We start from the raw sequence: 26,789 nt of genomic DNA on the forward strand, positions 1-26,789 counted from the left end.
AAATAGATTCCACAAAAATCCTGTATTTCAAGGGTTTAAGTTGTCATGGGTAGAATCTCTGCTCCAGATTAGTGAGGAAAAAATGAGAGACCTAACTGGGGGGTACCAGGACGAAAGTTAATTTCTCTCTTTCCAGGAGACGATAATTTCATTTTTACAGAACCTCAGATTCTGCAAATTCTTCTGTGTTGACAAAATATTTTTCTGTTTAGCTGAATCATGCAGTACAATCCCAATATGTCTTCTTTGCAGGGCTGCTTTTGCAGCTAGTGCTTTTATAGGACTTAGATGAGTTTTTGGTGATTCATGGTACTTATACTACTCAAGAGTACTTTTCAATTGGAAAATTCACTTGAAGTAAATGCATCATCAGCATGATTGTCCATGCATGAAAGAACTACAAGCAAAACAATGAGCACCATTTTTTAAAACCTACACTTAAGCCAAGAAAAACAGTTATCACGAACTATTAAAAGATCTTATTTTTCAGTTTCCACGCATCTTTCATGGAGAGCACGGGTTATCCTTGTCTCTGCATCTCTTATTCTGAGAATCCTAAATTGTAAATGAAAAAAATATAATGTGCACATTGTTTTAGAGTCGCTAACATGATACATAGCAACATAAATTATATTGTCTACAGCAGACATAGCTTTTACTGATTTAACCTTTTTCTTACGGAAGTCTTTTCTAGGAAGAAGCTTATAAAATCTAAGCATTGAATACTCTTTTATTGTTCTCTTTTCTGCTTTTCTAATGCTAAATATAAATAAACTGCTACTTAAATCTTTCAAGGATTAATGAAACATCTTTCTCTGGTATCTGCCAGAGAAGTCACTGTGGATTTGAACAATATGCCAGATACTTAAATCAAAATGGGCTTCTGCATTTTTGACATTTATCTATTTATTTGAAGGAAAAACTTCTATTTGGGGGTATTGTGTGTGTGTGTGTGTGTGTGTGTGTGTGTGTGTGTGTTTGCCTATATGGCATTTTCAGAGATTATTTGATAGTGGTACTTGCAAAACATTTTTATTCCTACTAGCATCAATGCAATCTTTCGCTCTGACTCCATTGTGACAGTGTTTATTTATTTATTCACTTAAATAGATTCATATGATACATAAAAAATGATCTATTCACATCTCTATGTGCTTTTGATATACAGGGAAATGCAGTCAGACTGGTGAAAATAAGTATAAAACCAGCAACCTCTATTAAATCCAAAACCAGTCACCTAAAAATAAAATATTGTTCCCTGCTCCCTGCATTCAGATAGCTTACACTAATCAAGACCACTAGGGCAATTTGAGCTGGTGGCTTCAAATTATGGGAGCCTTTAAAAAAAGGGTTCACTTCAAGTGTGCCTAGCACAGACCTAACTTTGTACCTTCCTTCCTCCACAAATGTCAGGGAGAGTAGATGGCTCCAGCAGATCTGAAGATTAGAGGAACCGTATCATTTCATAAGGGAGTGGTACAGTCCAAATGTGATGGCTCCTCACTGGGAGCTCCTTGCCAGCATCATTTGTTTCTGACAAAAAATGAAAAGAAGCATGACCACGTTGCCCACTGGGTAGAGCTGGGGTTAGCTAGATACCCTTGGGCCTGAAACAAGAGTCCTGCACTTGAAAGTTGACCTTTTGGGGTAGCTGCCAGCCTCTGTACAGTTTGTTAATCTAGACAGGGAGGATTAAACTGCATCAGCAGCAGATGCCCGTCTCTCTCCCGCAGAAGACAGCATTAAGCCCACCTGCCGTGCAGTGACAGCCACTTTGGAGCCGGAGTGATAACAGAGACCTGTTTGGCCTCTGACTCCTGGTGCATGTAGGTTCAGCGTGGAAGGTGGCTTGTCTTGAGCACAGCTTCCTCTTTCGGCCATGGGTCTCACCAGCAGCTGCAGGCAGCCTATTTGCGCTGCAAGTTCAGCACGCACTGTGGGGAGACAAGGAAAGCGGGCCTGTGTATAGAGCATGTGCCTGGTGCAGTGGAGGAGGATCAGGCACGTGAGCTGGAGGACCGGAGGCAGCAGGACACACAGATACACGAGCAAGCTGATGAGTTTGATTTCACTCCTGCCAAAATCCAAGCAACAACAAGCAGAAGTTAGCTAAAGTCTGCAAGGAAGAGCTTATTCACTGGTTTACTCACCAAGCAGCTTTACTTGGTGAACTCAAATTGACAGATGGGTATTTCTACTAAAGGCAATACACATGTAGCCTGTCTGTTCTCAGGCATGCATATAAGCAGACTGCTTGCATGGTTTCCTCACTGTTTCCATTACTGGGTAAGAAGTAAATATGTAAAAGCTTTATATCAAAGCTGTTTGTCATGGCTGTTTAGCCTTTGGTTACGAGACTTCTCTAAGCCATGTATTCTATTTCTAGCTTTTAAAAATGCTGTAGGAAAATATACCTACAAAACTGTGCCTTCAGGCCTCTGTGAGGATGAATTCAGTCCTTCACCTCTAGATCAGCTCCAACCTTCTACTCCTCTTCCCCTGTTTTCGAGATCAATTAGCTTCTTCAGTTTGCGTTTCTCCTGAAACTACCGGGGCTAAGTAGAATCGGAATAGGCACAAATACTTACTGTTCCACTCCTAGTCTCTACACCACAACTAACTTCAGCATTTCGCTTTCCACCTTCTCATCCTTATTTTGGCATTCTTTTTGTGGTGTTAAGATATTTTCTAAGTTTTTTACTAAATAATACAAATTGCTATGGCAAAATCCTCCATAAAGCTCTATTTTCCGCAGGAGTAAGAACAACAGGATAGGTGACTGGACGACTGTTACTTTCAGATTCATAGGTAAGGGCACTTTATAGATTTTGTTTCTCAGGGCTGCTGTTACCTGGAAGTCAGACATGTGATATTTTGTTCAAAAAAACTGAAAGCAAACAGGAAGATAGGCAGTGATGCTATTTACTATAGTAACTTCACTTCAGGACATATGGAAGGTAAATATGGAAGATAATTTGCAATATGCATCCCAAAGTACAGCTTAATTCTAGCTCTTAAGTTATCTCTTATCATCTACAGACATGAGTACAAAGTGCACTCGAAAAGAAACTGAATTCTGCAGTAATTGCCAGAGTCCAAAAGCTTCAGATGGCTATGAATGACTTAGAGTATACCTCAAAATAACTTTGCATTTTTAAATGTCCGTGAAGCCTAACTGGAGCAACTTTAAGTCATCAAGTATTTCTCTCTGCCCTAAGAGTCTCCTGTTTCAGTTACAGAAATCCTTCTGGCTTTCATCTATTCACATTACTTCTCTTCAACCAGCTGATATTACTTCTCTTCAACCAGCTGAAATTACCTGTTACGGCGATCACTGCACTTCCCCTTATGAACACAGTGAGGAACTTACTTTCCCCACTTTATCAGTTTTGATTTCTTCACTTCTGCTGTGGCATCTCTAACCTAGCCTGCTCTTACCACCTCTTGCATTCCACTGCTAGCAATAGTTTCTATATAAAATATTCTCCCTTCTCAGTGGTTCATCAAACCACTGACCTACCAAATCTCTCTGAAAATAATCACTAGCTTCACTACGGCCGAAGACATGTGTTAATAACGCAGGTACGTTTTAATGACACTTCCAAGTCCCTCTGAAATAATCATGAGCTAATAGCCTTTACTCCCTTCCGCTCCACTGAGCTCTCTTCTCCCCGCGACCCTCCTGCTGCTGCACGTCTCGATGTGGCCTGGGTGCTTCGGTTGGCTCTCATTTGCACTGGTTTTACAAACCTTCAGTTCTGGCACTAGTGGAATTGTGTTTTCTATATACAACAGCCCTTTGCGTCTTGTTTTCAGCCTGTAAACTATTTAAATCATGAGAAGTATTTTTTTTTTCTTGTATAGCTGAGCACATTCTCAACATTAAGCAAATAATATTAATGTGCACTGCACACTTTTTACTGAACTAGTCTGAATTCTCTACATTTAACTATTTATTTAACTATCTACTCAGATTAATTTTCCTTCTAAATAAATTACATTTTATCAAGTTTTGCAACAAAGCTTCTGCTAGGAACACACTGCCTGACCTTTCACTAGTTTCAAACCAATACAATTTATTTAACCAGCTAATAAAATTGGTGTAAAAGAATAAAGAATAGGCCTACGATATTCCCATAAATGTTCTCTTAAAACCTTAATCCTATTTTTACCAATTTATGAGGGTAACACTGAGTTTTATCAGCTTTAGTTATAACATTTAACAATTTTTACAATTTAACGTTTCAACAATTGTCTTTCAGTTTTCTCCTGTAAAAATTTCCTAGAATAAGAACTTTCAAGGTGTATATAGTCCTGGAAATACACAACAAAAACTGCACCAAATAATCATTTTAGCATTTCTCTTGCAAAACTAACACTCACATAATTTTTAGGGACTGTTTGCTCCAAATGAGTCCTATTCTCATTACAGTATTTACATTCTCATTACAGTATTTATTTTACAGTCAAGTTTTGTTTTTTGAAGAGTCACACAATGTCTATTTGGTTATTCTTAACAAAATGCTTTTTTTAAATTAAATTTAGAGAAGAGACTGCAGGCCACTGAAGGGACAACATAGCTAACTTCCTGCAAACCTAAGAGAAAAACAAAGAGGCTAACTCGAATCCTGCAGATGGGCAAAGCATATAACCTATCTCTAAAAAAGCCAAAGGGAGAGCTTACAAACTTATAGACCAGTAGCCCAACTCCAATACCCAGAAAGACAAGGATAAATAATTTTTTAGGAAACACATAGAGGTGAAAACATAATTTGTCAAGGACAAGTCATATCAAACCAATCTATTTTTCTTTTCTCATAAACTAACTGCCCACTTGAATAGGGAGGCACTTTAGACTACATTCTTTTTATTTTTGTGTTTTTATATGGGTATAGATGGCACTATTACTGGCAAAAAAGGCAAATACTGTACAGATGAGAGATAGATACACATTCTGCTTGAGACACCTGAAACACTTGTATGAGGTATGGGAAACTCCCAACTGTGTAACTGGAGTTTACCTGGGCTGCATAGTGAACACTGGACTAGTTCACTACTTACCTGATCAGTAACTGACCGCCCAAAGGTATTTATCTTGTTGCTCAAGAGAACAGCTGCACAAAGGTAATTATTGGTAACCTCTCATACAGAATATTTAAGACATTTCTAGCTGATAAAAACACATTAAAGTAATCTCTATGAAATATCTAGAGGGTAAATAATTTTTTTAAAGAATTAGCTTTTAACAGTTAGCTTTCTAAAGCTATATTTAAGCAACAAAATTAATCACCAAATTTCTAAGAGCCTAGCAGTTTCTACTTAGCATTTGTGCAGCTGGATAACTTATTTAGGTTCCTATATATTAATTCAGAAATGTAATATTAAATAATGATTTGGAAAATCTTGACCAGAGATAATTAACCAATGACCCAAAGAAAGCACAGTTTTGAAGCATATGTATTTAAGCCTTAAACACATGCTTCCCAGACTGTTCAGTACGCAAGGCGGACAGCGAGTAGCTGACAGCTGTAGAAAGATATTAGACCTGGTCGAAAGTTTGGGGTTCAAGAAATGTCAGCGCATACTGATATTTCAGTAGTAGAGATGATGCAGACTCAAATTAAGGACAAAATAACTTTCGGGTCCCTGCCATAGACGTTGTGAATTTTTTGACTGAACTGCAGGATTCTACAATCAGGATTTTATTAAGTATACAAATGGCAGTCATTACGGTATTACAAAATAGCTATTCCTTCTGCTGTTTTAGATTCAGAGAATTTCATAGATTGTAAAATGAGTTGCAGAGGAAAAACTACCTTTTCTAATATGGGAGTGTTTTTTAAAGGTGCTGACTGGCAATTTTATTAACAAATTCTGGCATATTCATAGCTACCCACTTCTGCCCAAGAGCAACAATGTCGAGACAAGGCGGCAGGCAACATATACTTTGCTCTCCTTGTTGGTCTCGATTTTAAGTTGTGGGTGCATCAGCGGTTCTTATCGACCTCACAATGCTCCTGAGCAGAAGAGTCAGGACCCCTGATGTAAGGCTTGGTTTATTTTAGTTTGTTCTTCCAATATTTGTCTCTTATCACTAGGTTAGAATTATGACTTTGAGTCACAAGGCATCAAGGGATACGCTAACTGAAGATAAATAAGCTAAGACAGTAAGTAATGCTGACTATTTTATTATATAAGGAAAACAAAATTAAAAGTCCCTAAACCCCCAGAACAGGACATGAGCAAGCCATAAATAATGAGTATCTCCTTATAATCTCTTTTCAACAGAGTTTCCATCACTGATCACACATCTGAGTCATTGTAAGAGATGCTCTGCTCTCTGATGAAAACTTGAAAATTTTATTCCAGTTTAACAGTGAATCCTGTCTCTTAAATAACTGAAATACTTTACAGTTGGGCCAGAAATTTAATTTAAGGGTTAGTGAACCCTGTTTTGCCTATCAGGAGTAATTTAACTCACTTTTGTCCACTCAGATATGGTTTTATCTTAACACTAATGAAACCAAAGAGTTTCACTTCAGTCACTTAACAGAATCTATCCAGTGAATAATCTTGATAGGAGCAGTGGCTTAATACTGAGGATTTTAAATTCAAATTAAACCTGGCTCTTTCCTCTCATTACCATTTTTAGCTTATACCTTCATCTCAGGAAAACTTATATGAATATGCTGCTAATATTTTTAATTGCATTAGTATTCTAATATTCCACCAAAACCATCTGGAATGGAAATATATTTCATCTCTTTGCAACATTTTGTAAGCTTTATTTCATTAAGGAGGCTGTGGCATCTATAATGGTACCATTTTATTTCAGAAACAGTGCTCTGCTTGAAGGCTCCTGTTTCTTGATTCTAGGTTTATAGTAACTTTCTTCTCCTTAACAGTTCTTTTACAACAGCAGCTTGCAAGAATATCCTAAGCAGGCTGAGTGACAAGAATATGCTGAATGTTTTGCATGAAATATGCTCCTGAGGGGTAGCTCTGACTCCTTCCTGCATTCAGAGCAACTTACAGTCCTTTGTTGCCATAACTGCAATGAAGAGTTAGCTCACCGTTTGCTGTCGCTTTGCACTGGCTCTCATCAGCAAATACCGCTGGTGTACATGCTGTGTTAATATACAATACTAAAGCAAACGAGAAGATAAAAAGTTGACTTCCAAAAATTGTGTGAGCATTTGAGAAGTAATAAATATGCTGTTGTCTTCTGCACCTAAAAGTACTCCATTTCTCTGACAGTAACTGAATAGATCTTCTTAAACTGAACATTTGATATAAGAAATATAAGTATCTGTACATAAGCTATTTTTCTCCACGTATCATATGATAAAAGTAAGGCTATTTGCAAGCATTCTGTAATAATAAAAGCAGTGTTGTAATAGCATTTTATCAAACTAAATTCTAATAATTAGCCATTCAGTAATTTAGTCATTTTTCCATGAAAAATAAAAAAGTGTCCACTATAATGCTATTAAAAACGGTATTTTTATTATTACTACTATTTATCACGTTATTGGAAAGACATCGGAAAGTCAAAAAAATTGAAGTGATCAAAGAAGGTGAACAAGAAGCAAAGACATGGGAGAGAGCAGTTTCCTCCCTTCCTAAGGATATCTCAACGTGTATCACGGCAACTTTGTTTTGTGCTTTGCACTGACTGTCTCGTAGCAGTACACTCATTATTTTCACGTCATTACCTTCATTAAACTAACTTTACTTACGATTAGCTCTATTAATTAAACAACTTCATATAGCTTACAAAGATCTGGAACTTTTTGTAAGACAAGAAACATGTATTTAAAACAAATTAAATCACATAAATATTTTTCCTAATATTATATTCATTGAATGGTAGCTTTTTAAAAGGTTAACTTTTAAACTGTATTATAATTGGTGGTAAGAGATGGAAAGACTGTCCCCTTGTGGATAGGAATATGAGGAAAATGATATTGTAATTTACGGATAGGAAGGTAACCTTGGGCATTGAGGGTTTCATTAAGAAATTATCTAGCATCCTTACTTGCTTGCTGCTGATAAATCAGCAGCTGAATGTACAAAAAAATACGGAGATGCTTTTGCTTTTTAGTTGGCCTGACAGACCTTACGGACTAAAGATCCAGCTAATGTAATTCATCGTACTAACACCATCAGTCCATGCTATCATATAATCTTAACTGCTTTAGAGAGCTACAGTGTTACTCTCACTTGAAGAAGGCTATTTTGAAAAGAGTAACTTTAGAGTAGATAACTGGAGAAGACTCCACAATAAAGACAAAGCCTTAAGGTGCATCTATAAAGTAATGTGCTGCCCGCACGCATGTGTATGCCAGACTTGTGTTAGAGCATCTACTTACACAGCAGAGCACTACCCTTGTTCTTGCTTCTGCATCCACGCTGGCACTGCCTTGCAGGGGTTTGTTCTACGATGTTGAGAGGATTTGTCTGAAGGTTCTTAACACACTACTGAATTGAGATGCTGTATGCACTAAACTAAGGTAAAAGACCTTACCTGTGTTTTAGGGGAAGCTGTATAAAGTGCTTTTAGCCTCCCTGAACATTTAGCTGAGGCATTTATGATTTTGTAGATTCTCTGCTTCTGGTCACTGCTGCCAATGGACAAAATTCTTCTCCTTCTGGTCAAATTTGCTATACTGCAGCAGTACATAATCTGTGGGATGGTAGAGGGCATTCCCATCAATGTGCCAGAACAGGAGATAGAAGAACCTACGTGGAATGTATTCATAGCAGACTGGAGACATCTGACCTTTGTTGCAAATGTTAGATTATCCATAAATGCTACAGATTCCTCATATACATCGTCATCTCTGATCCAGGAGAAGTACCAGAACATTCTAGAATCCCATCATACTTCAGATCTGGGGTAACCCAATCAATCAGTAATCAATAATCAAATCAATAATAAGTAGCTTTGAATTTCTGCATCAGGAAGCATGGAGGTTCCTAGAGCTTGAAGACTTCATGGAGCCACTTAGAAAGCAGGGGATGCTTCTCATAGGAAGTATTTTGGTTTACTAAGTCCAATCCTTTGCCATGGCAGTCATAACCTCATATTCTGTCTTAATCAGTATTTTTCCCCTGATTACCCTGATTGCAATTATTTTCTGAAGTATCATTAGAAATCTCACCATTTTTAGTCCAGTCATATTCATTGTCAGTGTATACCTGTTCATTCTTAAGTCAATATTATCCTTTTATTTAAACAGCTCTTTTTCCTCTGTATTATTTAATCCTTGATAGACAGTAAGCATAGCCCTCCCAGCCTTCATTTTGTTAAACTAAACAAGCCACACACTTGCAGTTTTCTTGTATACAAAAGGCTCTCCAAATGCCTGGGTAATACGATTGGGTCAGACAAAAATGTCCTGTAGGATAGCCTTGTTCCACCGTCATTCAAGAGTGTATTCAGTCTTATCCACATACAATATTCTTCTGTCTGTAATGGAAATACTTTGACTGACAGCTCCTTTGACAGTGTGTGCTTTTTTATACAATGTCAACAACTCTTAAAAAGAGTTAAGTAACAGCTAACTCCATATTTGATCTTCTCAGTCGTTTCCTACTGACTACTTCCCAACTTACTGCAGAAATTTTCTTTCTTCCAGCAATGATGGAGTCTAAACCAAAGGAGAAGCAACTTATGGATACCCTTTGGAGGTCTGCAACCACGAAGTTCTACAGGTTTGTGGCTAACCAGATTGATACCGGACAGCCAAGGTGCAGTTTTCTGCTGTGCTTCAGAGTGGGGTGATGGGGAAATAAGCTTGAAATAATACCTAAACTTAGAAAAACGGACTTCCCAAATTGTGCTAAGTGGAACTCAGAGATTCACAATTTGTCCTTCACAAACAATCACTGTGTTGTTCAGTCTTCTACTCTGTTATGTTCTGTAATATATGAATTGATTGAAATGAGTTGCTTGAAGGGTTGAAGAGGAAAACGTCAAAAATTATGTGGCATCATTAAAGGTCTAACTAATCATGAACGTGCACAAACATCTATTAATATTCTTAGTTCAAAGTCTATCCCATTCTTAAATCTATGACACCAGATGAATTCAGTAGGCAAGACCAGCAAATGGCTATGGGCCTTATTATTTGAACAGGATGGGACTCTGGTAAAAACATCCAGAGCTACAGGGAGCAAGTCTACATTGTAGATATCTTTTTTTTAAAAAAACAGAGGTGCCTTTGAGTGTCAGACAACAACAAATCAAAAGTGGAAAGGGTAAATTATTGAAACTTATTCCCCCGTCTCTGTCTTAAACACAAGGATGTAAGGAAAAAAAAAAAAAAGGCTGTTTATTTCTGTACTTCACAGGGGAAGTGTTATGGGGTATTGTGAAAGTTCCTTGTTTCAGCCCCTGTGATGAAACTTCATGAAAAAAAGCATCTTTGCAGAATTTCATGATCCTAATTTCAAAGCCGTGCCTAAAATGCAGCGTGTAGAAAACCCTGTGCAGGATTCATAATAGTTTTAACACGGTCTTGTTACAGAGTTCAGCTTTGCAATAGATACTGTACACAACTGCCTGTCATCTAAATTCAGTAAACGGCCACTAAGGGAGACTGAAGACAAAATCCAGAGAGGGTGGATAAGCACAGTCAGTATGATGCATTAGCAAAACAGGCAGAGCAGAAGCGACAGCTCGGGGATCGCTGCAGGCCAGTTAGCGGTTTATAGCACAGCATTACCTCGTGTCAACCGTTTTGGTCCGAGCTTTTGTAACAACCGTAGACTCATTTTAAACCTTGACTACCTTCATCTTTTCTATGGCATATTTACAGGGTTTTTTTTTTTTTTTGATGTAACAATAGCAACATCTGCCCACCTTACAAAAAGAGAGAGACGCTTCGTTCTTGGAAAGTATTTTTCCAAGCCTACCCCCGGTCCTAGCATTGCACTTACTTTGTAAAGAAATAACTTTCATCTTCACCGACCACCTGGTGAAGGCGCCAGCCTTCACACCGGGGGGACATGACGCAGCGCTAATTCTGCCTCACTCGGGAGCTGAGAGGCGCCCTCGTCCCCCTTCGCGCTCCCCAAGGGCAGCTCCCTCGGTCAGGCAGAAGCAGCGAGGGAGCCGCGACAGCGCAGTTGTGCCGTGCCGTGCTTCCCTCCTGCCCCGTTGGGAGAAAACACAGAAAAGGGCAGGAGCCGGCAGGAAGGGCGAGGCGGCCCGAAGAGTTTCGCTTCCCTGCGGCCTTCCGCGGCGCACGCAGGGCGCGGGGTGATGGCGCCCGCCCGCCGCCGGCCCGGCCATGGCGCGGGGCGGGGGCGGCCCCCGCCCTGACAGCGGGGGCGGCCCGCGGCGCTGCGGCCCCCGGCCCGGCCCGGCTCTGCGGTGCCCAGCGGGCTGTCCGCCATGGCCGGGCTGGGGCAGGGCTCTGCGAGGAAGCCGCTGCTGGTGAAAATAGTGATGGCCGGGGAGTCCTGCGTGGGGAAAACCTCCATCGTGCGCTGCTACACCGAGCCCGCCGCGGCGCCCGACTTCACCTCCTCCTACCTGGCCACCATCGGTGAGTGACTCGCCTCCGCCGCCCGCCCGCCCCCCGCCGCTCACGGCCCTGCCCGGGGGGCCCTCGCCCCGCACCCGGCCCGCAGGGGGCACCCACGGCCGGGGCCCCGCGCACCCCCGGCAGCCTGGCACCTGCCCAAACACCCCCCCCCCGCCCGGCAGCGCGGCCCCTAGCCTTCCCTCCCCCCCCCCCCACCCCGGCAGCCTGGCATGTAGCGGTGCCCCCACCCCAAACACCCCCCCCCCGACAGCCTGGCACCTAGCGGTGTCCCCCCCCCCCCCCCCGACAGCCTGGCACCTAGCGGTGTCCCCCCCCCCCCCCGACAGCCTGGCACCTAGCGGTGTCCCCACCCCAACCCCCCCCCCCCGACAGCCTGGCACCTAGCGGTGTCCCCACCCCAACCCCCCCCCCCCCCCCACAGCCTGGCATCTAGCGGTGTCCCCACCCCAAACACCCCCCCCCCCCCCGACAGCCTGGCACCCTCCCGCACCCCCACCCCAAACACCCCCCTGACAGCCTGGCACCCACTCATACCCCCACCCCAGACGCACACCCCTGGCTTTCTTTGCGTTGCACATCTCGGGGACGTAAAACCTCCTCCTGTTAACCCGCTGCACGTTTCTAGTCTTGTCCAGCAAACTGAACCTGAAGGTGGGTTTGTCAGGGTCAAGGCTCCAAAACCTCTTCCTTCCAGGTTTTATATTACCACAGCTATTTATCTGCGACGTTCTGAACTTGTTTTTAAAATTATTAAGGCAGCTTGTTGCCGCTATTATACTGGTGCTCCTGACTCCAGGTGGAGGCCCTGTTGGAGTCCGCCAGTGTGCATACACACAGAAAACAATATTTGCTTCAAAGAGTTTTCAGGCTTCAGTGAAATGCCTGATTCCTCCATCTTTCATTATAGAAAGGGTTTCAACTTTGTATTAATAGATTTTAACGGTATAGAGAGTACCAATGGGTCAAGTTATCTTCTACTGTAGATGGCTGCATATGTGATCGTTAAAGTAGAGCCACTGCTGTGATGGAAATAATTAGCCCTGCTGAACCAAGTTGATCTCACGCTGCGTCACTGTGCTGCCTTCCCCGGTACGTCTGCAGGACCTGGGTGATCTGGGTTTTCCAGTGCTGTGGTATTGCAGCCCCACATTGCCATGGAGAATGGCAGGTTGCTTGTCCCACACTGAAAATAGTCATCAGCTTGAAAATGTGGACTACATGAGAGTTTTTGTTTGCCACAGAAATTTTACAGATTTCCCAGTGGGAAATTTTCATTTTTAAATATGGATTTGCATGTGTGTAATCATTTTCTCGTTTTCTGTGTGGTTTAATGGAAGGGTAAAGTGTGCACAAGAAATTGTACGTTCCTATGTTTCTGTGTTTTGTTCCTATAGGCTCTTTTGTTCCATGGCTCTTTTATACGTTTTTCAGTGTGGGAAGGGTTTGCTCAACTGAATACGTACTAGGTGGTACCTGTGGCCACGGTTAGGTCCTGTTTTGTGAGCGGGAGTGCTTAATGTACGTGAGGTTACTTGACCTGCCCACATGAGAACTGGCTGAACTTAAACCGTTTTTTTCTTTCCATGCATATTCCTGCAAAGCATCTCTGGAGCCAACGTGAACAAAAGTGGAAGAATGCAACTGGCAGAAATGCGGTGAAAATTGATCCTTATAGCAGACAATTTGTTACACTGCTTAAGATAACTCCCAGGGAATGTCCCTGAAAATAAATGTCAGCTTGAGTGATGGCGTTTTTATTGGAACTTAGATTCAAGGCCTTGAGATTATTATTTTGACATAGAATTTCTAGTGCTCTCGTTTCCCAGTTGTGGGTTGAAATAGTTTAAAGAATAGTTAAAGTGAATCGGTTGTGTGCCCATTATAGGCTGACATTAACTTCATTATTTTTATTGTTTTTGAAACTTGTTCTTGAGGGGTTTAAAAACTTCTTAACGTATGTTTATCTGCAATGGAAACAAATCGTCCAAATCTGGGTATTTGTTCTCTGACTGTGATTTTTAAAGTAATTTCTGAAGTCTTATATTCCGTTTAATTCCATCCTATGAGGTATGTCAGAGCTTAGACTTTTAAAATGAATGGGACTGTTGGTGATGACTTTTAGAATAGTAATGTTGAAAGTGGAAGTTGCTTGTCCACTAGGACAGTTACAACAGAGCAGGCGGTGGTTTAAGTCTTTAAGGCATGTTTTTGGAAAGCCTCAGCAATGGTCTATAGGAAAAAGCTTCAGGTACATAGCAACATTTCAGATTTTCCGTTCATGATGTATTCTTCCGCTTTGTTGATACTATCAAAACATATAACTGTTTTCATTTGGATTCCTGTTTCATACGTTCTCAGTCAAATGATCCCTATCTGTCATGCATTCGATTGACTGCTCGTCTCATGTTAATTGATTTTTTTTTTTTTTTTTTTTCCACCCTATCTGTCCAGCTGCAACGTTGGTTAAAACAGAGGGCAGATTATCCAAGCTGTTTAGTTTCTCAGGTACCTGAGTTTCCTGACAAGATCTTATGTCACCACCTTTCCTTAGTGGACAGGGTGGTGGTCACAGAAGTTAAAAGGCTATCTGAGTGCTTTTGAGAGTCCCGTTTCTCATCGTTATTGGCAAGTTTGCCCTGCTAGAAAAAATGCTAGTGCTATTGCAAAAAATTAAAAATTCTGGTCGTACCTAGTAGGCTCCAGTTGTGAAATTTTCTAAAATTATATATTTTATGAAATGAAAAAAAAAAATGCGTTCACAGTAAATTTTCATCGAAAGCACTTTATGCAGCACTTAAACACTCAAGGATGGGTGCCCTTCCTCCTCTTCAATTATGCAGTTTGGGTGAATTATAAGCAGTTATAGTTTTCTAATTAAACTTACACGCATCATAAGGCAGATGCATTATATTATGAGCAGTAGACTGTAGTAGACTATAAAGAATAACTGTTTTTGTTTAAACAATGGCATTGCATAGAAAGCCATAAATAAAGTTTATAAACAAAAAAACCCTCTTATGTACAAGTGAACAGGATGCTGATCTGACAGGTTGCAAGGTTTTTATTTTGCTGTATTATGGTGGCTGTGGTAACTTGACAGGCTTGTACTGTGTGGGGAAAATTTCTCTAGAGGTGTGGGTCTTTGTAAAACTTTCATAGATGAAAGTGGCACAGCTCCCACTTTTTCGATTAAAAAAAAGATAATTTTGTTCTGATTTTTTCTTCAAAAGGAAACTTTTGCTTTCTAGTGCCCATATTTAACAGAATGGGATATGATTTGTTTTGAATAAAATACAAGACCTAGGAGGGAAATTGCAAAAAAGGGCCAGTTCTGAAGCCTGTATAGATTCCCTCACATTCACGTTAACAGGAAATAAAATAGAGTTAATCAACAAAAATGTCAGGTATTGGAGGTAAATATGACCTGTGTTACCAACACTAGTAGTAACCCACATGCATTTTTTTTTATACAAGGCTAGATTTTTGTCACTTTTACTTTCCTAACAAAATGTCTTATCCCTTGAATTCCTTTGCTTACCAATTCACTATTTAACAGTATTTCTGACCATTCAGCTACTACTCAGCTTCAGATACACCTTGATATGTGCCAAAAAAAGAGTAGATGTTATGTAGGTGTTACTAAAACACATTCTGCAATTATAGGATCAAATATTGTGATCAAATTCAGTTGACCTCTACACCCACTGTGTTCTTGCTTTCTTATCCCATCATTTGAACTCAAATTAACTTGACTAGTTTTTCACATATGTGCTCTTCTAAGCATATAATATATGCCACAGAAGGCATATATTGCCCATCATACTTGTAAACTCTCATTGCTGTAGCATGTCATTAATTTTCTCTGCTTTGTGACTTAAGAAGCTGATTTTAGTCTCTCTGGGCTTCATTTTCTATATGAAAAATGCTCAGAAGAGCAAAATGAACAAAGGGAAGTTTGCACCAGAGCAGGCACTTGCATCTGAGTGTCCAGATTCCTAAGCTGTTTTACCATATTGACTTCCTCACTCTTTGGATATGTTTCTTAGTCCTATTGTCACTGATGTTCTTGGAGATGAGAGGTCTTGTAAATGCTTGCCACACATTCAGTCCACTTCATCATATGCGTTTAAAGCCGATGCTGGGGTCCCTGTTCGTGGAGGGTGCCACTCTCTGTGACCAGGCTGTCTATTAAAGGAAGCACTAATGTGATATTTGCTGCAGAAACTACTGGTTCTTGCTGACCATCTTAGTAATTTCTGACCCTTCCTTTCCTTAGATAGCACTGTAGATCAGATTACCATTAGTCAGTTTTCAGAGTTTGAATGGTTATTTTTACCTCCCAGTAATTTCTTGGTCTGTGTGTGAGTAAGGAGGTGTTACTAATTCAGCTGCAGACCATCGCAGCAGCAGCTCTTCAGTGACTTTGTTCTTCCAGATCTCTTAGAGGGCAGCTGTGGGCTATTGCTCTCTTGGAGGAAGTGTGAGGGACTTTCTTGTTCAACATGTCTATGAATGTGCTGGTGAGTTGGTAAGGGAAGGACTGTGTGAGGTGTCCTTATAATGGTGATATCGAAAAGCCTGTCTGTATCGTCTGATTTGAGTAATGCACCAGCAACTGGTAAGGGTTAAGTAATGGGTAAGAGTAACATGGCTGAAACACAAACCAGGCAAAGCAGCTCAACGTGATGGAGAATACGGTATCAACCTGTTCCAGGGGCTAAGTCCACCAGCAGTTGCTAGCATTTGTAACACAGTGGTGAATTTTATTTCACCACCCACTGTTAGATGGTCATGTTACAGCAACGACCCAGTTATTACCTTTTGCGCTTGCGAAGAGATTATGACCTTTCCTTTTGGACGTGCTCCTTGCTGTTGCTGTGCCTCTGTTCCCTCCCAGCCGTTCTGATGGTGGGTTACATGTGGCTGGGGCGCTGAGCAGCAGGCGCTGGGCTGGCATCTGACGGCTCGCTCACTGGTGGCTCTGCTCACTGGGACCTCATCAAACTCGGGCACAAGAATTCGTATCGACTGCTTATCTGTTTCCAGATGGAGTTTAGATGCTGTACGACAGTAAACAGGCTAGGATCTGCGTGAGGGCCCGGGCCAGCTTCTGTCCTTGCTGTCACTGTTGCATTCTGCAAAGTTACACAGACTGGATTTTCCTCTGGATGGAAATGTTTTATGAGCCTGTTATACCGGGAACTTGCCAACACTATTAGGATGAAAATAGTGTATTGTGATTTTGTAGGCCAGCTGCAGAAGACCTCTTTGAAGAGGACTTTTGCAAATGGTCAAAGACTTTTTTAAAGCTATTGAGGGGTGAGATAAGCAACTCACAGCTGAATTCCTTTGTGGCTGACTATCTTAATACTTCTTGGAGCTAGTTGTATTTAAGCTGCCTCAGTCCTAATATGCACATATTTATTGTTTTATATGGGAAAAAAAAAATCCTGTGGCTGTAATACCTTGCAATAACAACCAGAATTTGGACTTGTACCTGATGTACCCGTTCTTGGTTTTATATGACAGCTTAAAAGAAGCAAGTACAAGCTGTTACATGCAAATAACGTTTATCTCAAGAGCGGTAATCAACGTTAGTTTTGTTATGTTGATCATATTGTATTATACATGGGCCTAAAAGCACCTGAAATCTGTGAGCTGTGTTTGGCACTGTATTTCTCATTTTTCTTTTTTGCTTTTTCAATCTGCTAAGTTTGCTTGAAATTTCATATAAAGACATGAACAATTCATGCATGCAGAACTTATTGACTTCTGTTTTTCACTAACATTCATTGACCTTTTAGGTCAATAAATTTTGAAGTTGACTTAAGAAGTCAATATGCCTTATTTTAATTTAGATTAAATTTTAGTCTGATTCAGCACTCTCTGCTTCCCTTTTTATAAATAAAAAAAGCTTATGTCAATTTATTATTAAAATGTATATCAAATAAGAACTGTTTCTTATAGGTCTGGAAATCCCTAGCTGGATTATAACTTTTGCTATATTCCCAACTCACCATTCCAGCCTCTCAGTACATATCTTGTCCCTCTCAAGTCTTCTAATATCAGCTATAGAAAGTGATGCAGATAATTAAACAAAATTGTGTAAAATGCAGGAGCAAATGTTTTCCTGTAAGCTTAAATTTCACCTTACATGAGCACATAAGCCTATTTGGCTTAAATTAAATTTCCATCTAACATTATTAATTTCATCAAGGAAGCTTTGTATAATATTAATTACAGATAGCAATTATATTATTTCATCTTCCCTTTCCATTGAGGCTTCAATAAGAATTCATCTAGTGAAGGACATGATTATCATAATAGTTATAAGAATTTGCCCAACTCTTTTGCACATGTACACACAAACAAGGTTAATTCAGTTGGAATCTTGCATGTGAGAATGTACTCTTCAGAGTTATATGTAAAATACATCTGGAAATAAAAAGGAAGGAAGCATTTCCTGTACTGCAGTTTTGTTTTATTTCCATGAATGCTTTCCTTTGATAAAGTAATTTGGCAGGCAGGATCTGATAGAAATCACTGCAATGGTACTAATGTAAAATTGTTGGTTTTGTAAGAAGTTGCCCTGAGATACTTAGATTTTATGTGAAGGATGGAAGCCAAAGAATAGCAGTATTGTGTGTTTGCAGTCAAACACGTTGGCCATTTAAAAATACTGCAGAAACTAAAGTCCTTCCTCATGTCATTAAGCTTTCCAACATAAAAACTGAAAGCTCCTTATTTTATGTATCATCCAGCCTTTGATTAAAATGGGCATTTTGCTGTTTTCTGAGCATGCAGAAAGCTCAACCACAGAAATTCAAACCTAATGGAAGGGCTTTTGGAAAAATATGTTTCCACGTTGCTCCAGTAACGGGTGAAGGCTAACAGTCTGTCCTAGGTCCACACCGAGGCTAGTGGTATGCGGCAAGGCTGCCAGCGCGGCACCCGGCCAGCGGCAGCCTGTGGGGCGATGGGGACTTGCTGGACACGGGGATGGGGAGAGCAGTCCCCAGCAGATCTTGGTCATGGCGGGTTATGCCAGCCTTAAAGTGTGGCTGGCATACGTGCGTGGTCTCAGCGTTCTGAAGTCATCTTTGACAGAGAGGTCTCTTTTTAGTTTACCTTAGTAACCACAAGTGCTAGAGACGTGTTTTCTTTCACGTGCATGTTCATGCCCCAGAGAGCAGGGGAGCAGCATGGAGGAGGTACTAGGTAGCAGTTCGCTGTGTGTTGGCCTGTTGTCTGTCTGCCTCGCTGGAACGAAGCCAGGGTAGCTGGCCTGCGAATGAGGCGTTCGTGTCAGAAGGTAGCTATTTTAGGAAAATCGCAAGGGTGGTTATTTTTTTTCTGTTTTGAAAACATCAAAGTTTATTATAGAGTTTTGCTGTGGCTTATTGCCCACAATCAAGAGGTGGGAGGAAATTTATAAATTGTAGACCACAGAAGTTAAAATAACTGTTTTCTGAAGATAACGATTTGAGATTGCAATAGCAATCTTTGAGACTGATTGGGGAACAATAGCTTCTGAAAAATTTCCGATCACGTCAAATGAACATTAAGTAAGACAAGCTATAGAAGAAGGTATCCTCTAGTGTTTGAATAGCACGTTTCCTTACATAAGATTGTTTTGATAATAGTTTTGATAATAGTTTAGGACGTGCTTTGTCTGCTTGTATTGAGGTGGTAGTGAAATTTTACTGAACTTCTTTGCAAAATCTCCTAGCTGTATCACCTTGAGGCAGACAGTTCCTGTCCTGGTAGGCAAAGGTTGTGCTCTTCCAGTTGTCTTTGTTTTTTCAAATCACATTACCACGGGAGAAAAGCCACTCTGAAGTCCTGTTAAGTAGCTACGTTTTGGCTTTGTTCCGTGGGAAATACAGCGTGGCTAACAATCACGGTATTATCTTACCTTTACTTAATGAAACTGAAAAGAATCTTGTTGCCTTTCAGTGAATGAGCTAAATGGGGAAATAATTAAAAAGTATTTCGAATTTCAGCAATGAAGTAGCTGAAAAAAAACTTAGTTGTCAGGAAATACTCAGTCACTAAATTGAGACAGCAATTGATAGCAAGCATGTTCAAATGTTAAGTGTGGAGCTTCAGCAACCCATAAATCCAGGTGTTATTTACCACATTTTGAGTACTAATTTGATACCAATATAAAGATAACTCTTATAATAAAATTCCCTTAAGGTAATAGGCAACACTGATTTCAGGCTGACTGCTAATGCCTAGTTGTAGCATTAATGCATTGGATTTGCAATACACAGAGATTAAGACTACAGAGACAGTCCTCTTAAATTCGAACAAAATTTAGTATATGCTTGTCTTTGCATTTAACTAGTGCAGCTAATTTCTATTCCTGTCCTTGTAATCTTAGATTTTTTTTGGTAATTTGGCAGTAAAGACAGGAAAATGGCATTGTGCATGTAACAGCTTTGTAAGCATTTGTCACTAACTCCCTATTCATAGCTGCCACACTGTTGCGAAGAAACTGGGAACAGCGGAAATTATCAATAGATTTGCCAAATGCTATGGTGAATAGGCCACCGAACTGCTGCCATTTCTCTTGCCTGTTAATGGAGATATGTACCTGTAGCTGCAGAGTATCTGCACCTTTGCTTTGACCTGCGTCTCCATTGCTTTTGTGTAATATATTAATGCATAGCTGTTTTTACCACTGAATAGTTGCCTTTTGCAACTTCCATTTTCAATATATATGGTTAGTTAGTTATTCTTTGTTTGATTTATTTCATTTCTACTTTCTCTTCAGATCTGCACGATAATTAGAGTTACAAACGATCTTCAAAAGGAATACATGTTGTTATGAGAAATGTAATGGATTTTCTTGGGTTTTTTTAGGCATTGATTTCAAAGTAAAACCAGTAACGTTTAATGATACAAGAGTGAAACTTCAAATATGGTAAGTTTTAATTTATATCACAAGTGAAATCCACCTAAATTACATGACAACATGAAAAGTCTCATCTGCTTTTAATTGTATGTCTTCCTACAGTGCAATTATGTAACATATTTGAAAATTTGAATTTGGGCTAGGGGAGCATATTGTTTTTGCAGCAACTAATATAAGTTAAAAAGAGGATTGTCGTTAGGTTGTTTTAACAATAAAAGTTTGCTGTTGTGGCATACAAATAATGCCAATCCGTATTAAATATATATATATATATTTTGTCTGTATATTAAGGGAAGTAACAAACTAAGACAATTTTAGGTTTTGTTACGCAACAAATACACGTTCAAAAAGCCACCAAGAGCAAGCTAGAAAGGTGAATCTTTGCTACCTATACTCTGTTTTGTGTTTTTGAGGGTTTTTTTTTTTTTGAAGGCGATACAGGACTACTGCTAGCTACCTCTCCAGGCATCCAGTACTGAGGATTATCTATATTTGCCAGTACTTAGCTTTTCAAGAAGTAGCTCTGTACATGAGTTATCGGACCAGCATTAGATCTTCAGTTACTCCATCTGAGGTTCCAATACAAAAGTCTTGGAGGCCTGTATGCAACTTTCCTAAGACATTATTGTGGTGTTTAGCATTGTTAGAAATCTCTGCATCCCTGTATATTATGACTCTCCCAAAAGCTGTCTTCCAGCTAAGCCTAGCCATCTGATACTTACTGTCTGCGTCATAGTTTACAAAGGCTTGTCAGAATATAGGATGTCATCTGCCTCGTGCAGTGCTTGTACTCCAGAATTTTTTGATCACGAGTTGTGCTGATCTTGCTGATTCACTGCACCTAAAGAAGCAATGGTAAACTTGCCTTCAGTGATTACTTTAGCTTTCCAAATAGGACTCCATTATTGAAAATAAACTTTCAGTATATTTTTCACTGCTGAATGGCACTTATTTTGCATCCAGATTTTCTCCTTAGCTTTTCTTGCTTCTTTATGCTAGGGTACACAGTTCAGAATTTGGACAGTACTCTTCAAAATAAAGTGATTTTCTTGAGTGGAGGAATTCTGCTGTTTGTTTATTTTGATTTTTTTGGTGACTTTTTGTGGTTTCTTTCAGGGATACTGCTGGCCAGGAACGATTCCACACACTTAGCACTAGTTATTTTCGTGGAGCACAAGGGTTTGTTCTTGTATATGACATCACAAATCTGGACAGTTTTCAAGGTATAGCAAGCTGGATGAAAGACATACATGAGGTAAATATATCTAATGGTGGTTGATCTTTTAGTGAGGGTAGTTAATGAGTTATTACATGAAATTTATTGTTGTTGCTTGAGCTATATGTTTCCGACCACAATTTTTTGCATTTAACTCAGTGTGGAGGATGACAGTGATACTTCCTTAGTTTAAAATTTTAGAAATGCAAAAATACTCAATTTCTAGGAATGTAAATTATACCTATGATTGTACCAGTCCCCAAACTAGCAATTAGTGAATGTTGTAACTGGAGCTAGATAGTAAAAAAAAAAAAAAAACAATTAGTTTAGTCCTACTGCGATATCATTTTCTGAAGTGTCTCAGCAAAAATATATGGGGCTATTCATTGTAAAAGAAATATTTTCAAGGAATTGTTAAAACACATGACATTTCCTGAGATTTAATTCCTCAGTGGAGGATGGTAACATACCCTGCATTCGCCTTGGTTTGTAAATGCAAACCGGCTGTTAATCGTCCATAAACACCTGGGCCAAAGTGGCTGTTGCTACAGCACCCTTGAAAATAAGCAAGGATAGAAGAAAGAAAAAAAAGGGAAATGGGTGCAGATTTTAATAAGTACTAGGCAGTGATAAAAATTTAATTTTTACATTTGGATCAGTCAGATCATAGTTTTGGAGATGATTCCATTATTACATTATGCTTTTATTTTTAAATTCTATGCAGATAGAGATTTTACATATAAAGATTGTAAATAGTCCATTCAGTGCACTAAGCCATTTTTAGAACAGTTGAAAATAACAATCTAAGTGATCTGGTCAGTGTGATTATAATCAGATTATCAGTAGTATCCTCATTGTACTTCATTTATTTGAAGTGCGGAATAAAATAACTTTCTTATTAAAAATAAATTATTGTTTAAGTAAGTTCAAGACGTGAATGTACTACAGTATCTGTATTGCTCAAATATTCGGAACTGGAGGAAGCTAAATAATATGACTGTATATAAAAAAGCTTACTAGAAAAATATCCTCACAGATGAGTATTTTAGGACTTTGCTGACAAATCCAGTACAGGTATATTGGATTTGTAATGCACTCGTTAAGAGCGTGATCATTGCAAGAAAATTACTTTAGGTCCTGATACTGTCCTTTATTCGTGCAATTGTAGTCAAAGTCAAATTTATTAAGGCATTCCTCTTGTCTGCTGACATGGTTTTGTGCTATTGTATATAACTGTCTTGAAAGGCTGATTCTATTAGGCCTTTAAAAATGAAATGAAAGAACTGTATATCAAATCCATTTGAGGAAAACAGTTCTTTCTATGATGGTTTGAACAAGATTCCAGTTAATGTATTGGGAAAAAATTCTTCGCAGTAGGGTGGTCAAACACTGGAACAGGTGCCCAGAGAGGTTCTGGGATTCCCGTCTTTGGAGATCCTCAAAACTTGATTCAACAAGGCCCTGAGAAACCTGACCTGACTTTGAAGTTGGCCCTGCTTTGAACCGAGGGTTAGACCAGATGACTTCCAGGAGTCCTTGCCAAACTAAATCACTCTGATTCGGATAGCATCTGGGTCACCAGAAACCTTTTGCATAGATGGTAGGCTCTAGTTTTCTTTTAAACACATGGGACTGCTTTTCATTGGGCTAGTCTCATGGTCTGGCCGTGAAGACAGTAAAAGCAGTTCCTAATGATTATCTCAGTGCTGGAAATTCCTTGCCAGCAGAGAGCTATCTGCATGGGGAGGAGAGATTCATTTCCTCATGCAGTAGCAAGTCTTCATGATGTCGCTTAGTACTTTTGGAGTACATTAGCTTTCAATCTGTTGTCTTAAAAAAAGCGACCTTGGGTGTGAGGTGTTCCTGCCATTTTTACATAGTGCCCTTCTCTGATTCTGTGCCGTTAGAAGCATCCAAGAGTGGGGATCTTGGGCGATCTTTCAGTATTGTTGCATCATACATAAAGCATTTTGCTGTGGTGCTTTTATTTACAAATGTAAATTAATTTCACTTCAGGCTCCTCTTTCTTTTTTTCTTCCACAGGTGGGAAAGCTTGGTGGCAAAAAGATAGAATTGTTCCAAGCTCATAGACGGGTCTGTTAAGACTGTGATTATAACTCAGAATTTCTTGTCCTTGTCACTTTGCTGTATTGGTTTATCTCCGATCCCAGACTGGTATTAGGATAAGTTGGTACTTCTGTCACTTTTACAATTCCAGTTAGGTGCTGGAAACTAGGCATCTGTGAATGTGATCGTAATGTGGCACTTAGAAAAATATATGGAAAGGGACATATGCGTAAGAATCATAACATGAACACTATGTATGTGATACTGTCAAAGAAATTGTGAGGATAGTGTATTCCTAACAAATTATTCTTTATTTACACAAAGAATAAGTTTCTAGGTGCGTTATCCAGTGAGTAGAAGGAAGAAACTTCATGGCCTTAGGGCCTTTCCCAGCTCTTCCTCTGTCTTGCTGCATGACCATGACTACTTCTGTCTCACCTTTGTATCTGAAAAATGATATTAATGCTTAATATTAATGTTTTATTAATTTATCGGAGCTGGGTTCTTGACTTCACTATGTGGACCTGCGCGCAAACCTCTGTTCCCTTTTCAGCCTGTAATCCGTGACTATTAAAATCATGCTGCCTTGCACAGCTCCACCGTGGAAATGTGGTGGAGGGCCAATTTTTGGGGAAAACTTAGACTTCACTGGATAACTTTATACCAGAAAGAGTCATGGATGAGCTAGCAATCTGCCGCAGGGGATGTTGAGGACAGCAATTCATGGCAGGGTCTGTGCTCACCATTTAAAAAGTCAAGAGAGAGTTTTTCCCAGTAACCTGTAAGTACAAAGGTGACTTAGTTCTCCTTTTGATAAAAGATGTTTGCGCTAGTTTTAAACACTCATGTAGTACTCACATAAATTCACAACACTACTGTATGATAATCTTTCTGTAAAATGAGGACAAGTTTTTTGTGCTCTTGCTTGCTATTAATAGCTACATAGTCAAGAAGTGACTCAGGATATGTGTTTACCTGATGGGGTGCACAAGTTAGGTGAAAGTTAAGTAGTACTGCAATTAGTTAAGAGCATGGTTGGATGGCTCCTATCAGAGCTCAGCCTATAAAGTGCACTATGATATTACGTTATGCTGAGTTTGATGTTCCTAGTCCGGTTTCTGGCATCGCTGCGTTTGAGGCTATGGTGCTGCTCCCTCATGTGGCCGGCAATCACAGCAGCCAGCAAGCTGACAGCCCTGTTCCTCAGGCCCTCTGCTCCAGCTGCTGCTGAAGCCTTTGAAAAACCACTTTTGACAAAACCCGATGACTGTAAACCCAACCAAACTGTTCAAAAGTTTGGGTCCGATTCATGAAATCTCACTGTTCCGATTTTGAGGGAGATATTTCCTTTTTGGATATTTTCAAATAAGTATTCTGATTATTTTTATTTTTAATATCAGTAAAATATGAGCTGTGAAGTGTTAAAAATGAACAAAGCTTAGGAGGGTGAAACAAAAATCTAGGTAATTTTTTTAAAGATACCAAAGCAAAGCATGTTTTTTTTTTTTCACTTCTCAAAAAATTGAGTTTTTTAAATTTTTGTCCCAGCTTAGATTGATAAATTGTTAAAAGTATTCGTCCATGACATGAAAAAGTGATGGTTCTTGACTCTAATAGCTTAGTCAGTGCTGACTTAGAGAATAGCATCTTAAACACTATAAAATAACCATCCTCCTTCTAGCTATGAATTTTGCATTTGGAAGGTTGATTCCTCAGCTATAAATAAAAGAGGATGCAAATACTCAGTGAGTTTTTGGAGGCATTGTAGAGCCATATTTATAGTAGATTCAATTCGGTGTACCTCTGCTGTTTTTATGCCAGCTAAACACACTGACTAATCATACTGACTTAACTTTTCAAAACTTTCATCTGGAAGTTTTCTTGATATATATTCATCTTTATATATATTCTTTTGTTTCCCAAAAGCAAGCAACTGCAAGATACTGTTTTGAAAAAATGAAGTGCGTTTAGTGCTTTGGTGGAATCACAGAATCACAGAATGGTTGAGGTTGGAAGGGACCTCTGGAGATCATCTAGTCCAACCTCCCTGCTCAAGCAGGGTCACCTAGAGCATATTTCCCAGGATCGCATCCAGGCGGGTTTTGAATATCTCCAGGGAAGGAGACTCCGCTACCTCTCTGGGCAACCTGTTCCAGTGCTCTGTCGCTCTCACAGTGAAGAAGTTTTTTCTCAGGTTTAGGTGGAACTTCCTGTGTTTCAGAAGATGCAATCAAAATGAAAATTCATTATTGAGTGATATTAATGTATAAATAATAAATATTTACTGAAATAAATAGTTACTGAAAGCCCTGGTATCTCTAATCTCCTGTAAATTTTGCGTATTACTTGAAGCTATTTAGAAAGAATATTCCTATTGCAAAAAAATTGTGCTTTTTTGCAGAAATAAATTTACAAGGTTAATTTCATATTTTTATACAGAAAGTATGTAGAATTTCCCTCTGACCTTTTACTTCAGAGTAAAGTCAAATGTCACTTATAAAACCTTCAGATACATAAAATCTTATCACATAATCAACTTTTTATTTGTAAGGAGATTAAATTGTCTATTTACTCTACCCTATTTTAAGGACTGATATATGCAATTTTATGTAGGAGAACCATTGACCTTAATGAGTAAAGCTCCAATGCATTCTGAGTCAGCCAACATTTTGGTCTATTAATCCAGGTTAGATTGATTCATTATTTTAGGCCTGTACTTTATACTGTTATGATGAGCTTACTTCATTTTAATACTACATTATCTTGAACATCAGCTGTGGTTATGAAATGAGATTAGCATCCTCTAAAATGAGAGTGGATTAAAAAAATGAAATGATATTCCTTAATAATAAATTGTGCCTACTGCTGTATTCCTCAGATGAGGCAACTTAGTTTTAGGAGTGCAAATAGATTAAAAACAATGATTCTGTCACCCTTTAATGAATAGAGGTTTTTCTTACATTTCTCTGAAGGGAGGTGTGTGTGTACGTGTGCACGCATGTGCTCTGGGAAGAGGATTTTCTGTACCTGA

At 39.4% G+C, this 26,789-nt stretch overlaps 1 protein-coding gene and 1 long non-coding RNA gene across 6 annotated transcripts in view; one reads left to right on the forward strand and one right to left on the reverse strand.

Annotated features, from left to right (window-relative positions):
* Window positions 1-464: 464 nt before the first annotated feature.
* On the reverse strand, window positions 465-11,307 carry LOC138066055 (uncharacterized). Of its 4 annotated transcripts, XR_011139248.1 has the most exons (4): window positions 10,945-11,307; window positions 8,528-9,923; window positions 1,391-2,074; window positions 465-555 (listed from the first exon to the last, which is right to left on the reverse strand). It is a non-coding gene; the product is annotated as an uncharacterized lncRNA (long non-coding RNA). The 4 variants fall into 4 exon arrangements; XR_011139246.1 differs by having other exon boundaries at window positions 465-1,934; XR_011139245.1 differs by having other exon boundaries at window positions 465-2,074.
* A 19-nt stretch (window positions 11,308-11,326) lies between these two features.
* Window positions 11,327-26,789, forward strand: part of LOC104149473 (ras-related protein Rab-10) — a 31,981-nt gene continuing 16,518 nt past the window's right edge. For both annotated transcript variants that reach the window (XM_068932800.1, XM_068932801.1), the window contains exons 1-3: window positions 11,327-11,555; window positions 20,424-20,484; window positions 21,592-21,730. In XM_068932800.1, coding sequence (XP_068788901.1) covers window positions 11,402-11,555; window positions 20,424-20,484; window positions 21,592-21,730 — 354 coding nt within the window. In that variant the 5' untranslated portion in view covers window positions 11,327-11,401. The remainder of the gene's footprint in view (window positions 11,556-20,423; window positions 20,485-21,591; window positions 21,731-26,789) is intronic.

The sequence above is a fragment of the Struthio camelus genome, chromosome 2 (genome assembly GCF_040807025.1).
Source record: "Struthio camelus isolate bStrCam1 chromosome 2, bStrCam1.hap1, whole genome shotgun sequence".
NCBI lineage: Eukaryota > Metazoa > Chordata > Aves > Struthioniformes > Struthionidae > Struthio > Struthio camelus.